The following is a 13,537-nucleotide window of genomic DNA, read 5'->3' on the forward strand; positions in this document are numbered from 1 at the left end:
ATGCGACGGTTCCCATGTGCGTGCGGGTGCCTGGTGGGTACACACCCACATTTCAGGCCACCTCAGGGGTGAAGCAGGGCTGCCCCTTGAGCCCTATATTGTTCGGTCTGTTCCTGGATGACTTCGAGTCCGGGCTGGTGCAACAGGCTGCGGCCGCGGCTCTGCCTCGCTGGCAGAGCGGGGAGTGCGTGCCGCCATTATTTTACGCTGATGACCAGGCCTTGCTGGCCACCACGCCGGCAGGCCTGCGTTTCCAGCTTGGTTACCTTGAGAGCTACTGTGCCGCCTGGGGCCTGACGGTTAACACCAAAAAGACCCAGGTGGTAGTGTACACCACTGGCGGGGCTGCTGCCACGGAGGAGCGGTTCCGCTACGGCGGCAATGAGGTGGAAACCGTCCCCACCTTCAGATACCTCGGCGTGCACCTGCACTGCCGGCAGGCCTTTGCCTCGGCGGCATCGTATCGGGCGGAGGCTGGGCGGCGCGCGATGCACCTGCTGCGTCGCCGCCTGGCCGAGAATGGGTTGCAGGACCCCCTGCTCAGCATGCGTGCGTTCAAGTCTTACGTCCTGCCGACGTTGTCGTACGGGGCAGAGATCTGGGCGCCGTAGCTGATTCTGCAGGGCAGGACGGCATGCGAGCGGGTACAGCTGGAGTACCTGCGAGGGCTGTTGGGTGTGCGGGACAGCACCCCAGCCCTCATTGTGCTGGCAGAGACGGGGCAGCTGCCGCTGCCCGCCTACTGGACCTTGCAGGTTGCACGCTTTGTGAGCAACCTGCAGGCTATGGGCGGCGAGCGGGTCGCCCGTCTTGCCATGCTGGATAGCGTTGCGCTGGCTGCCGACACGGACACAGGGCTGCCACTGGCCCGGCAGCCCTGGGCAGCGCAGGTTAGCCGCGTTCTCGCGGCGGCCGGCGCCCCCTGCGACTTGACTGCTGACGAGGGGGTTGCCTTACCTGAATTGGCGGAAGCGCTCCTGGAGCGCCATGTTGCCTCGTACACGCATGCATCCGTGAAGGTGCAGCGGTACATTGAGGACGTGTGGGGGGGCAGCATCTCTGCGGAGGCCTACACGCCTGCGTCGTTCCTGTGCGATGTGCCCGAGCGCCGGCGCCGGGTGCGCCTGGCGCAGTGGCGCACGGGGTCGCACTGGATGGCTGAGGAGACAGGCCGGTGGCAGCGGCTGGACCGCACCCAGCGCCCATGCCCCCACTGTCAGGCCCCTCTAGAGGACGTACGCCACGCAGTGTATGACTGCCCCCTATACGCTGGGCTGAGGGAGGAGTATGCTGAGCTCTTCCACAGTCCCGGCCACGCCTTGCCCTCCCTGGCCGCCTTCCTCGGCCAGGCCAGGCAGGGCCGGCTGGCCCGGTTTGCCGACCGGTGCCATGAGGAGCATGCTGCTGCCCTGGCACAGTGACTCCCTCGGTTCCCTTGAGTAGGGCCCAGGCATCTTTTGCCCGGCCTTGGCTCCCGACCCACCCCCTCCCCCCGCAGGTAAGAGCAGCGTCAGCGTCAGCAAGCAACGGTCAGCGGCAGCCCCACCACCCCCACCTCCGCCTCACACACTCACTGGCCCCTTGCGCGATGGCACGCCGGCATGTTGGCATGGGAACGCCAAGCCCGGCACGGTAGCGGCGGCTGACTGAGTAATGGCACAGCCGACCGCCGCGGCAGGCCACTTTGCACTCCTGCCTGCAATGCATGCACCCTTACATGTGCAGCCTTCTGGTATTTTCATGTGCCTGGGAGATGTGCGGGCATGGGGGCCCATGTGCCCCATGCCATTTGAGTGCCCGGCGGCGGCGCTGCCTGCCGCCGGGAGCCCGCACCAGCATCGGCACCCGTCGGCCTGGCAGGCCTAAGCTGCTAAGGATCCCCACGTCCCCCACCACGTTGTGGGGGTTGCGTGTCCGGCAGGACGGGGAGCGGGGCCAGGGTGGGGTGACCCTGGGACGCTCAGCTGGGGGGAGGGTGGTCGGAGCCATGGAGAGGGTGCTCCATGGTCCACCCCCTCTCTTGATGCCCCTTGATCACGTGTGCCCCCTGCCCAAGGTCTGCTCACGCGGCCTATCATAGCGGGGTGACTGTAACACAGGGTAACATCCTGGATTTCTGGAAGCACGGCCAGAAGGGCGCGCTGGTGGAGGCCAACGGAGTGCGTGAGAGCAATGCCTGGGCGCACCTCAACGCCTTCCTTGACATCACCAGGACAGTGGCGGTGGCCCTGGAGCAGCTGCAGGCCGGCGAGTTTGACACCGTGACCCACTCCCTGCACCGCCTGGCCAAGGACTTCAAACATAAGTTCTCGCTGTTCAACGGGCCCATGCAGACCCAGCGCGCGGGCGTACTGCGCGGGCGCAAGTAGTACCAGTGCGCGGGCGCAAAGTAGTACCAGTGCGTGGGCGCAAGTAGTACCAGTGTACCAGTGCACTAGTGTACCCAGATTTGTTTAGTGTGCATGCACACCATTAGCACATCCTTGTGGGGCGACCCTGGGACGCTCAGCTGGGGGGAGGGTGGTCGGAGCCATGGAGAGGGTGCTCCATGGTCCACCCCCTCTCTTGATGCCCCTTGATCACGTGTGCCCCCTGCCCAAGGTCTGCTCACGCGGCCTATCATAGCGGGGTGACTGTAACACAGGGTTAACACAGGGTTGTACCGCATATGTTAGTAGGTTAATGGTGGGCATTAGCTCCCTTTGCTCCCCGATTGTTTGCTTGCTGGTTTCATCATCAACATGCTGTAATGGTGGCAGATATGTGAAAGCAGCTGAAGCTTTCACTAATGGAAGGTGGCCAGGGGCGGTACAGAATTGTACAGTCGCAGTCCTTAAACTATCTTACTGACTTGCTAACGGTCTACCTGTACCTTCTCAGACGCCCTGTCCTCCCCACACGCATTGCTCTCCTCCTTGGACTCGACTTTGCCACTGTTCGAAAAACATCTCGCACCGGGGTGGTAACCAACGCCAAGATGGCGGCAGCGGCATGGAAGGCGCTGCAGGCGGCGGCTGCTCCACCGCTGGGTTCTGGACGCACCATTGCCTGCCTGCACCGCAGCTTCTTCGCCGCCACCGCGACGTCGGCGGTGGAGAAGGGACCCTTCCAAACGGACTCGGGGGAGGGCGCGAAGCAGCCGTTTGTGGAGGAGCAGGGGCTGGCTTCCAAGCGAGCCATCAGGTGGAACCGGCGGCGGGCGAGGAGGTCTGCGGGCCGCCCAGCTGGCGGCGCTCTCGGTGGCGATCCAGCCCAGGGAAAAAGCAGGCAAGCCTGTAACTGGCTGCCCCTGCAGGGACAGCTACGAGGATGTGCTGAAGGAGAAGAGCGGTACTGCCGAGGATGTGGGCGTGAAGGACCGAGCGCAGTCCACGCTGGGCAGGTGGGGATGGGCTGCCTTTTGACTTTCGCGCCTCTGTTCCCGTGCCCATCGCGCCTCTGGCTTGCCCGTCGCGCCTCTGTTCCCCTGCCACCCCATGACCACTCTGCGCCTCCACTGTTCGCCCGCCACTGGCACTGCTGGCACCGCAGGATGATGGCAGACCCGCGGGATGTGGAGGGGGAGTATGCGCAGAAGGGGCGCGACACTGTGGCATGCACGGCGGCCGGGAGAGGCGAGCGCCGCCGCTGCGGCCGGTGTTGGCGTTGGTGGCGCTGCTTCCGCTCCTGCTGCTCCCGCTGTTGTCGCTTGCTGCTCGCGTTGCTGCTGCGGCCGCCCAGGCAGCAACCTGCCCCTGGTTTGGTCCTGGTTCTGCGGGGGTGGTGGGGTGCCTACTCACCTCCCCGCGCACCCGCACTGCCAGGCTGCTCATGCTCGCCTCCTGCCCACGCATGCAGGGAGTCCGAGGACGATGCGGTGGCTGACGCTGTGTTTGATCAGACCCGCAGCGACAAGGGGTACGATGAGGCAGCCAAGGAGGGGCAGCCCTGGGACGCTACGTTCGCCAGCAAGCCGCAGTGAACTTTGGAGCGGTGTGGCGCAGCTGATTTGCTTGCCACTCTCTTGAACTCCTTGCATGGTTCATGTGTGTGTATGTGCGTGTGCTGATGCGCCTGCCAGAGTGTTAGAAATGGGTTGATGAGCATTCCTTGAATGAAGGCCTTGCGCTGAGTGCCAGCGTGAGAGGTTGGAATCGTCTGTGGGCGGCGTATGAGCAATCGAAAAGGTTGCAATTGAAAGGGGTGTTACCCCTTTCAATGTGCTTTTGGGCGCACTGGCCGCTTCAGCAGCTCAGCTGCTGTGGCTGTCTCCTTCCTCTTCCGCTGCCGCGCCGTGCTTGGCATCCCCTGCCGCGCCCGGGGAGGCCCCAGCGCCGAGCCTACCGCTGCTGCCGCTCCTGATTCTGCTGCAGCAGCCACACCAGCCGCCCCGCCGCCGCCGCTGCCGCCGCCGGCGGCCGGGAACTGCCCAATCTCCTCGCCCGCCACCGCCTTGAGCGGCGTGGTCAGCCCCTGCGCCAGGTCTGCCATGTCGTCCGGGCGTCGCCCCCGGGCGGCAGCGATGCGCTGCGCCAGCGCCAGGCCGCTCAGCGCCGCCGCCTGCACGCTGCCGCCCTCGGCCACCCAGTCGCCGCACACGCCCACGCGTGCCGCCGGGTCAAAGATGCACGGCACGCGGGGCGAGTTGGTGGGCAGGGCCGCACCCCACAGCTGCAGCAGCGGCGGCAGGTGGGGAGGTGGGAGGGGAGCGGCTGGTGAGGAGGGAGGGCCGCGGCCCTGCTGGAAAGGCAGCCTGATTCGATGCGCTGGGCCCGGAAGGCATGCCTGCCTGCAGGCACGGGCATGGCCCGCCGCGCCCCGCCAACCAGCGATTCCCCTTTGTGCCAGCCCACCTGCGTCTGGGTGAAGACCACCGGAGGCAGCGCCCCCTCTGGCAGCCCCAGGGCGGTGGCAAATGCAGCCAGCATCTCTGCAGCCACCCGCTGCGCCACATCAGCCGGCACATTCTCCTGCAGCAGCAGCAGCAACAGCAGCAGCAGCAGCAGCGGGGGGGGGTCAGACCAAAGCAGCCTGCTGCTGCTCACCTGCCCACCTGCTGCCTGCAGACCAGCCGCATGCCTCCACCCCACGTGGCGTGCACGCCCTCCCTTTGCCCCGGCAGCGTCGGCGGCGCACCTGCGGCACTTTGTTGGTGCCCCCGTATCCCTGCGTGCTGATCAGCGTCCAGCACTCTACCCCATCCCTGCCGCCACCTGGGCCCAGCTTGGCCGTGTTGTTGCCCGCCCAGGCCAGCACCTGGCAGCCCTGGATGAAGGCACCCTCCATGCCCCCGGGCACCGCCACCGGCGAGCGGAAGGCCGCCATCAGCACCCAGGTGGCGGCCAGCCTCAAGCGGCGCAGCTGGGCGGCGACCGCGGGGACGCCCATGGGCGCCGCCAGCCGGTTGGCGCACTTGCCGTTGTGGGCGATGACCACGGCGTCATACACGCCCTGGTCCCGCCCGCAGCCCGCCAGCCGCCATCCGTCGGGCGTGAAGCGCGCCTCGCTGACCCACTGCGGCCGCCGCACCTCCACCAGGCCTGCAGGTGCAGTGGGTGGGTGGCAGCGGTGGTTAGGGGAGAGTGAGCTTGTGGGCTGGCACACGCCGGAGGCAGGTGGGATGCAGCGCGTGGCAGCCGCAGACAAGGAGTGGCAGCAGCGGCACCGCTGCCTGCCCACCTTTTATGCTGCCTCCCACACCACCGCCTGATCCATCGCGCTGCTCCCTCGACGCCCGGCCCGCCAGGTGTTCTGCCAGCTGGCGCATGCCACCCCTGGCCATATACCTCTCCTGGCCGCCATCCGGCACAAAGCTGCCGCCTCGCAGCCTGCCCACCGGGCCCTCCCAGCGCTGCACCACGCCCGCTGCCTGCCACTCGTCCACGATTTGCTGGAAGGAGGGGTGGGTGGCGGTGAAGTACTGCGGGAGGAAAGGAGGGCGGGGGACGGGTGTGTCTGTGCCTGGGTGGATGCACACCACACCGTTTGAGAGGGGCCGCGTGGAGGGCGCACAGCGCAAGCACAGGCATCCCTTGCATGCACCGCGCCACCGAGCACCCCCCCCTGCACTGCGCCTTGGGCAGTTCAACCCGCGCAATCCAGCTGGGCCGCACACCTGGCACGCATGGTCGAAGAGGAGGCCCGGGGGCGCCCCTCTCAGGCTGCCATCGGCGGATGAACGGGTGGCCAGTCGCCCGCCAACTCCATGCTCGCCTGCACAGGAAGGCCAGAGGCATGCGCCAGTGCATCATCCCACACAAGACGGGGCTGTGCTGCAGGATCTGCTGCAGGAAGCAGGGCAGGCAATGCGCACCAGTGTCAAATACGGTGCACCGTAGGCCGCTCTGAGCCAACGCCCACGCGCATGCCAACCCGCTCATCCCGCCGCCGATGATGGCCGTGGCTGGGTCTTCAGGGAAGGAGCCGCTGAACGATGCCCGCTGGGGAGCTGGCGGCGGCGGGCCGGAACCAATGCGGCGGCGCCCCCGCCCCCTCCCGCCCCCACCACCGCGCCCTCCTGCAGCGCCGTCCTTCCTCTTGGGCGAGGCAGGGGTCCCGGCGGCCCAGACTGCATAGCGAGGTAGGGGAGGGAACACAGGCCTGCCGGCGGCGGCGGCAGGAGAGCACAGGCCACCGGCTAGACGACCGAATGGAGCAGCATGTAGGGATATCATCACAAATGCGTTTCAACATTGAAACCACACCATTGTGGTGCGCACTGCGTGTGTACCATCACAACACTTGCAGGCTGGTGCACTCCTCTCAAGGCGCTCTGCCTCGCTTCTGTGGCCTGTCGACCCCATTACTGTGTCCGGGGGACCCTCAGCGGTGCCCTCCGAAACCTCGGCCTCTCATTTTGCCCTCGTGCAGAGGGTCCCTCGGCCATGAGTGCCTGAGTGCCTAGCCGTTCGGCAGGAGACGCACTTGATCCGCCGAATGGCCGCCACAAGCAGGCTCCAGGCAAGCAGGGGAGCTGCCCCATCTGCATGGGCGTCTTGATTCGGAGCTGGGTGGGCCTGAATCCGCTCGCCACACCTGCCCATTCGACATGTGCCCTCCCCTGCAGGCGGCCCTGGGCAGCCGCCTGCCCATGGCGGCACCGCCGCCGCCGCCGCCAAGGCGGCGGCGGCAGCAGCCCCACCGCATTCAGGCCCGGTTTGGCGCAGGCAGGCAGGGCGCTGGGGGCCCCCGGGGCGGAGCTCCCGACCTGCCTAGCGGTGCGGCAGCAGCGGTGGGCGGCCTGGGCCACGCGCCCGCCCCCGACCGCGCCGGCAGCGCATCGGGCAGTGTGGATGGGGGCGCCAGCGAGGACGGCCCGCCTCCTGCGGCTGCGGCGGCTGCGGCGGAACCTGCTGCTGCGGCGGCGGCGGCAGCGGCGGTGCGCGCCCCGGTGCCTGCAGTGGCAGCAGGGTCCGCGGCAGTAGATTTGACAGAAGAAGCAGCATCTCAGGCGGTGCCATTGCAAGCGGTGGTAGAGGCAGCAGGAGGAGGGGTGCCCGTCGAGGCGCTTGCGGCGGATGCAGCACTAGAGCTGCCGCCGGCGGCGGCAGTAGCATTGCTAGCAGCATTAGATGCAGAGTCATCAGGAGCAAGGTCAGGACTAGCAGCAGCAGAGGCAGAGGCGGGAGCGGCAGCAGAGGCAGAGGCGGGAGCAGCGGCAGGGGAGGCGGCCAGCCTGCAGCAGCAGGGCGGCGGCGGCGAGGGTATGGCGGAGGCGGCGGGCGGCTTCCGCCCCAGCCTCCTCTTCCAGCCCGGCGCGCTGCTGGACCTCAAATCCCTGCAGCAGCTGCAGGCACCCAGGCAGCCGGCCAAGCAGGCGGCGGCGCCGGCAGCAGAGGCGGCGGCGCCGGCAGCGGCCGCCGCGGAGCTGCCGCCCTCTGCGGGCGCGCCCCCCGCGGCGCACATGGGCACGCTGTGGGGCCTGCTGGTGCTCAGCCTGGCCTACCTGCACCACTCCACCAGCGGCTTTGCGCTGCCCGCCCTGCTGCCCATCATCTCAGAGGACTTGCACCTCACAGACACGCAGGGGGCGCTGCTGACGGCGGGGTACACGGTGGGTGGCGGGGGCGGGGGCGGGAGCGGGGTGGCGGTGGTGTGTGTATGTGTGTGTGTGGTGCCGGCGAGCCAAGCTGCATGCGCCTCGGTCACGCCGGCCACGGCTTTGCTGCCCCTGCCCCTGCCGCTGCCGCTGCCCCTGCCGGCCCACCTGGGCCCCCCCCACCCACCCCACCACGCCCCCCCGCAGGTGCTGTACGCTTTGGCGCTGGTGCCCCGTGGGCCTGCTGGCCGACCGCGTGGACCGGCCGCGCCTGCTGGCGGGGGGCATCGCGCTGTGGAGCCTGCTCACCATGGCCGCCTCCCAGACGCAGTCGTTTGGGCAGGCGCGCGGCCCTGCTGCCGTGCTGCTGTGCTGCGGGCCCCCGCCGCACCCTTTGCTGCCGCGCCGCGCCGTCCCGCCCCGTCCCGCCCCCCGCCGCCGCATCAAGGCAGCCGGGCGGGCCCCGATCTGCCGCAGGCGCAGGCCCTGTCTCGTCCCACCTGCAATCGCTGCCCCTCCCCCGCCGCCCCCGCCCCCTGCCGCAGCTGCTGGCCACGCGCGTGGGCTTTGCGGCGGCTCAGGCCACTCAGAACCCCATCTGCTTCTCCCTCATCCCAGAGCTCTTCCCCAAGAACCGCACCACAGCCATGGCAGTGTACAACACAGCCATCTACGCCGGCCGCGCCCTGTCCTTTGCGGCGCTCATCCTGGCCGCGCAGCTGGGCGTGCCGCAGGTGGGGTGGGGCGGGGTGTGTGTGTGTGGCGGGGCCGGCGGTACCGGGGCCCTGTGCTGGCTGCCCGGCCCGCCGCTTGCGTGCAGGCAGACCCCCTTGAGAAGCGCGTGCAGCCGAGCGGCCGGCAGCCGAGCTCACGCGAGCGCCGCGCGTCCTGGCGCCGTCTTCATCCCCGCAGGGCGTGATTGGCGAGGGGCTGAACATCGGGTACACGCTGGTGCCGCTGGACAAGGTGGACCTGTCGCTGGTCAGCGTGCTCTACACGCAGGTGGGCGGCGGGGGGTGGTGGCGGCGGTGGTGGTGGTTTTGTGGTGGTGGTGGTGGTTTCGTGCTGGTGGTTTCGTGCTGATGGCGGGGCAGCGGGCGAGCGTCGGGGCGCGTTCCCGGCGCCAGCGCCGCCCAGGTTGCGGGCACCTACCGGCTGCACCCCTCACCCCACCCCACCCCCCACCCCACCCCGAGCAGGGCGACTATGCTGCGGTGACCCCCGTGTACACGTATGCCCTGGACGGCAGCGAGGGCGTGATGATCGAGAGCGCCTTCTCCGCCTGGCGCCAGCTGCTGCGCTGGCTGGGCCCCCCCGGCCTGCTGATGGCGGCGCTGGCGCTGTTGACGGTGGAGGAGCCGCGGCAGCGGGGCAGGGGCGGCCGCTTCATGCCCCTCATGACTCTGGCCAAGGATAGCATCGACGAGGGGGACCTGGCCACGCCCGTCGGCGCGCTGGGGGCGCCCGCTGCCACGCCCGGCGTCGGCGTGGTGGGCGGCGGCGCGGCTGCGGCGGCTGCGGCGGCGCTGGCCTCCGGCCGCGACGGCGACGGCGGCGCCGCGCCGCCCGGCGCCCTCGTATCTGCGCCCGAGTCGCAGGCTCCGGCCAGCGTGGGGGAGAGCCTGGGGCGGCTGCGCGGGCTGGCAGGCGAGCCGGGCTTCCTGGCGCTCACGCTGGCCGCCGCGCTGAACGACGTGGGCAGCTGGGCGCTGGTCAGCTGGCAGGCCACCTTCTACCAGCGCGTGTACGGGCTGGAGCCAGCCGCCTATGCGCCGCTGCTGGCCATCGTCATTCCAGTGGGGGGCATCATCGGGGGGGTGGGCGCCGGCGTGTTTGGCGACTGGCTGAACCGCATCGGCGCGCGCGGCTGGCTGACGGCGGGCGCCTCGGTGGCGGCCGCCCCCTTCATCGCCGTCTCCCTGCTCGTCCCAGATTACAAGCAGTCGTTTGCGGCCCTGCTGGTGGGCTTTGCGCTCAGGTGCGGCGGCGCATGGGGGGGGCCAGGCCCGGCGGCGGCTGGCGGCAGCTGGCCGCGCAACGTCCTGCCTGCCCTGCACTCGCCCCACCCACCCCCACCCGCCCACCCACCCCCACCCGCTCCTGCCGCGGCCCTTGCAGCGAGTGCTGGCGCGCGCCCGCCGCGGTCATGGTGCGCGAGGTGTCCCCCCCCGGCCTCGGCTCCACCGCCTCCGCCCTGCACCTGTGCATCCGCAACCTGGTGGGAGGGCTGGGGCCCATCGGCGTGGCCCTGCTCTCGCCAAAGGTGCGCCGCCCTGCTCCGCCCGCACGCTCCGCGCTGCCGCCCGTGGCTGGAGGGGCATCCCCGCCTGCGGCGCCAAGGTCCTCCTTGCTGCCGAGCTGCCCCTTCGTTGACCTGCTGCTGCCCGCCTGCCTGTCTGCCTGCTGCTGCAGGTGGGCCTCCAGACCGCCATGCTGCTGGTGCCGGGCTGCTACCTGCTGTCGGGCGTGGGGCTGGCGGTGACGGAGGGCGTCATCAAGGCGGAGAAGGAGGCGGCGCGGGTGGCGCGCCACGCGGAGCACCACCCGCACCAGCAGTAGCTACCCACAGTTACCCACACCTAGCACCACAGCCGTAGCGAGCGGGCGATGCGCACACACAGTACCCACCGCACTGCTCGCTGGCTGGCTGGCCCAGCTTGTTGGGCCGCCTCGCTGCTGAACTGGTCCTGCCGCCCCATGTATGCTACTTCCCGCTTCCTCCACACCTGGAAATAAATCAATCTCTTCTCGGTGCTCTGGAGCCGCCCAATGCACGCCTTGGCTCCCACCTTGCCTGGGCCGCCGCTGCGGCCGAAGTGCTCTCGCACATGAGCAGTCCACGTTGCCTTTTGAACTGCTGTTGTTAACACCTCGCCATTCTCTTGCAAGTACTTCTTCTTGTTGTTGTAGCGGTGCGGTGCTGTGCACGCCGCGCCGCGCCAGCGAGGCGGGCGGTGGCCACGGGGACATCTGGCGGCAGCGCTGTCATGCAGCAGCAATCTAGGTGTTCAAGCCTTGATGCTGCGTTGCTTTTGACAGCCAGCAGGTCCAACCGCCATGTCGGGCAACAAAAAGCCCAAGGCGCCCAAGCGGAGTCTGGAGGCCGACAGTGCGTTCACCCGGGCATTGGGCAGCACCGACTACCACACCCGGGAGGCCGGGCTGCGAGCGCTGCAGACGTTCCTCGCCCGGAAGAGCGACATTGAGGAGCTTGACCTGCTCAAGCTGTGGAAGGGCATCTTCTACTGCTTTTGGCACTCGGATAAGAGCGCAGTGCAGGTGTGCGGGGCGTTGCATGCCCATGCATTGTGAGGCTGCGCAGGACAACTGACTCCAGGGCGGCCTTGCTGCCCTGCAGACCGAGCTGGCCGAGCGGCTCAGCGAGATCATGACGCAGTTGCCCGAGCAGGCAAGCGCCGCCGCCACTCTCGGCCGCCGCCGGCAGCCAACGCTGCTGCACCCGGCCGCCCCTCCTCCTGCCTGATCCGTCCCGCGCCCTGCAGGTGGGCTGGCTGTACTACCAGACCTTTGTGCGCACGATGCGGCGCGAGTGGGCGGGCATCGACCACCTGCGCCTGGATAAGTTCATGATGCTCATCCGCAAGGTGCTGGCGGCCGCGCTGCGCCAGCTGCAGGCACACGGATGGTGAGGCTGGGGGAGGGGGGGAGGAAAGAGATGGGGGCTACTATTGGTGCAGCCCGTCCTGCCGCTGACTGCAGCCGTGCTCGTGGGATGTATGCACGCACCCAGGCAGCCAGGCTCACCCTTGCCCCGCCCCTGGGTCCCGCGTCGCAGGCAGCAGCGCCGCGTGGCGCGCCTGGGCGACTTCTGGCTGCAGGAGGTGCTGCTGCCGCGGGACACGCTGGTGGCGGTGGGGGTGGCCTACCACCTCACCGACCTGCTGCTGCCGGAGCTGGCGCGGTGCCTGCAAGAGGGCGGCGCCAAAGGCGCGGCGCCCGGCGACGCCACGCTGCGCGTGCTGCTGGAGCCCTTCTGCGCCGCGCTGGCAGCCACCCACCACCCGGCCCTGGTGCACCGCCTCAGGTGCGCGTCTGCTGCTGGTGGCGGCGGCGGCGGCGGCGGCGGGTGTGCTGCCGGGGCGCCTCGCCCCTGCTGCCGCGCACTCCTCTTGACTGTCGCGCTGCCACGTGGGCTGCAGGCAGGGCGTGTTTGACCCCCTGGTGGAGGAGGTGCGGCAGGAGGGCGAGGCGGCGGCGCTGCGGGAGCTGGATGTGGCGGCGCTGGCGGCGCACCTGTTTGAGCTGGGTGCGCGGCGGGGGCCACGCTGGGCGGGTCGCCGCGCCCCCTCGCCGCTCGCTGCCGACTGAACCGCTGCACTGCTGGCCACCGCATGGTGTGCCGCCCAGGAGGCAACTATCTGGGCGCCCCCCTTAGCCGCGCGCCGCAGCTGAAGCCCTCCTCACAGCAACCCCGGCAAGGCTTATCAGCCTGCCGTGCTCCGACACCAGAGCCGGCGGGTTAAATACCTTCGCTACAATCACCCGCCGCACCTCCCACACACACCCTGCTGCCGCCGCCTGCCTGCCTGCCTGCCGCGCGCTGACCTGCCTGCTTGCCCTGCCTGCCTGCCCCCGCCTGCCCTCGCCTGGCTGGCTGGGTGCAGGGTCCAATCCAGAGGCGAGGGCACGCAACCGGGAGGCGCTGTATGCCGTGAGCGGCGCGCTGGAGCGCGCGGCAGCCAAGCGGCCCCGCACGGAGCGGCAGCCGCCGCAGGCGCCGCAAGCCGTCGCGCCGCCGCAGCGCAAGCCGCAGCACGAGCAGCAGGAGCAGCGGGCGCAGCAGGTGGCCGAGGCGCCGGCGCAGCAGGTGCAGAAGGCTGCCAGCAGCGCCCAGTCGGGCAAGAAGCGGCGGGGGCTGGCGGCGGGGCAGGAGGCAGCCGGGGCTGCTCTGCTGGCGCAGCAGGCGCTGGCGGCGGCGCCAGCCGACCAGGCCGCGGCCCCGGCCGCACCCTCAGCGCCCAGCAGCAGCCAGAAGAAGAGGAAGAAGGCGTCTCGGCTGGGGCTGGCGGAGGCGGCGCAGGGCGAGGCGCCAGCTGCTGCGGTGGCGGCTCCGGCGGCGGCAGCGGGGCGGAGCCAGGAGGAGGCTGCGCCTGCGGGGCGCGGGCGGCGCCAGTCCCGCGCCATCCCCGCCCGCGAGCAGGAGCTTCTGGCGGCGGCGGTGGCGGCTGTGACGGGCGGCGGCACGCCCGGCGGCGGTGAGGACGGCGGCGAGGGCACCCCCGGCGAGGGCAGCCCCAGCAAGAAGAAAAACGTGCGGTTCAGCCTGCGCCGCAACCTGGTCAACGTCATCGGCCAGCCGCCCAAGCCGCAGGATGTGCGCACGCCGCCCACCGCCAAGCCCAAGGGGTCCGCGCTCAAGCGGGACAGCAAGTGGGACGGCCCCGCCGGCGCCGCCGACCGCCTGCTGACGCGTGCGGGTGGGTGGGTGGTGGGGGCGGAGGGTGCGGCCGGGGCCGCGGCCTGGTCGGCAGGGCGCCGCCGCCAGCGCCCGCTGGGCGG

The 13,537-nt window shown here is 70.0% G+C and overlaps 5 protein-coding genes across 5 annotated transcripts in view; 4 read left to right on the plus strand and 1 right to left on the minus strand.

The window, feature by feature from the left end:
• Nucleotides 1-785: 785 nt before the first annotated feature.
• On the plus strand, nucleotides 786-1,421 carry CHLNCDRAFT_140384 (expressed protein; the record flags this gene model as incomplete). The annotated part of the gene is made up of 1 exon (XM_005850466.1): nucleotides 786-1,421. One exon carries the CDS (start codon nucleotides 786-788, stop codon nucleotides 1,419-1,421), a length of 636 nt encoding a protein of 211 aa, XP_005850528.1.
• A 566-nt stretch (nucleotides 1,422-1,987) lies between these two features.
• CHLNCDRAFT_140385 (hypothetical protein) lies at nucleotides 1,988-2,369 on the plus strand (the record flags this gene model as incomplete). The annotated part of the gene is made up of 2 exons (XM_005850467.1): nucleotides 1,988-1,996; nucleotides 2,100-2,369. The coding sequence occupies 2 exons, from the start codon at nucleotides 1,988-1,990 to the stop codon at nucleotides 2,367-2,369; spliced, it is 279 nt and encodes a 92-aa protein (XP_005850529.1).
• Nucleotides 2,370-4,398: 2,029 nt separating this feature from the next.
• CHLNCDRAFT_16675 (hypothetical protein) lies at nucleotides 4,399-6,422 on the minus strand (the record flags this gene model as incomplete). The annotated part of the gene is made up of 6 exons (XM_005850762.1): nucleotides 4,399-4,650; nucleotides 4,833-4,949; nucleotides 5,116-5,519; nucleotides 5,683-5,899; nucleotides 6,095-6,192; nucleotides 6,293-6,422. Coding segments are annotated over 6 exons (1,218 nt in total), but the record flags the coding sequence as incomplete, so codon positions are not given.
• A 605-nt stretch (nucleotides 6,423-7,027) lies between these two features.
• Nucleotides 7,028-10,576, plus strand: CHLNCDRAFT_56847 (hypothetical protein; the record flags this gene model as incomplete). The annotated part of the gene is made up of 7 exons (XM_005850468.1): nucleotides 7,028-8,025; nucleotides 8,225-8,378; nucleotides 8,563-8,751; nucleotides 8,930-9,019; nucleotides 9,217-9,995; nucleotides 10,136-10,280; nucleotides 10,430-10,576. The coding sequence occupies 7 exons, from the start codon at nucleotides 7,028-7,030 to the stop codon at nucleotides 10,574-10,576; spliced, it is 2,502 nt and encodes an 833-aa protein (XP_005850530.1).
• A 498-nt stretch (nucleotides 10,577-11,074) lies between these two features.
• Nucleotides 11,075-13,537, plus strand: part of CHLNCDRAFT_140389 (hypothetical protein) — a gene marked incomplete at both ends in the record, with an annotated part of 2,625 nt that continues 162 nt past the window's right edge. The window contains 5 exons of the mRNA XM_005850469.1: nucleotides 11,075-11,296; nucleotides 11,521-11,663; nucleotides 11,814-12,062; nucleotides 12,178-12,284; nucleotides 12,643-13,455. Of these exons, the coding sequence (XP_005850531.1) occupies nucleotides 11,075-11,296; nucleotides 11,521-11,663; nucleotides 11,814-12,062; nucleotides 12,178-12,284; nucleotides 12,643-13,455 (1,534 nt within the window). The remainder of the gene's footprint in view (nucleotides 11,297-11,520; nucleotides 11,664-11,813; nucleotides 12,063-12,177; nucleotides 12,285-12,642; nucleotides 13,456-13,537) is intronic.

This window comes from Chlorella variabilis, assembly GCF_000147415.1.
Source record: "Chlorella variabilis unplaced genomic scaffold CHLNCscaffold_3, whole genome shotgun sequence".
NCBI lineage: Eukaryota > Viridiplantae > Chlorophyta > Trebouxiophyceae > Chlorellales > Chlorellaceae > Chlorella > Chlorella variabilis.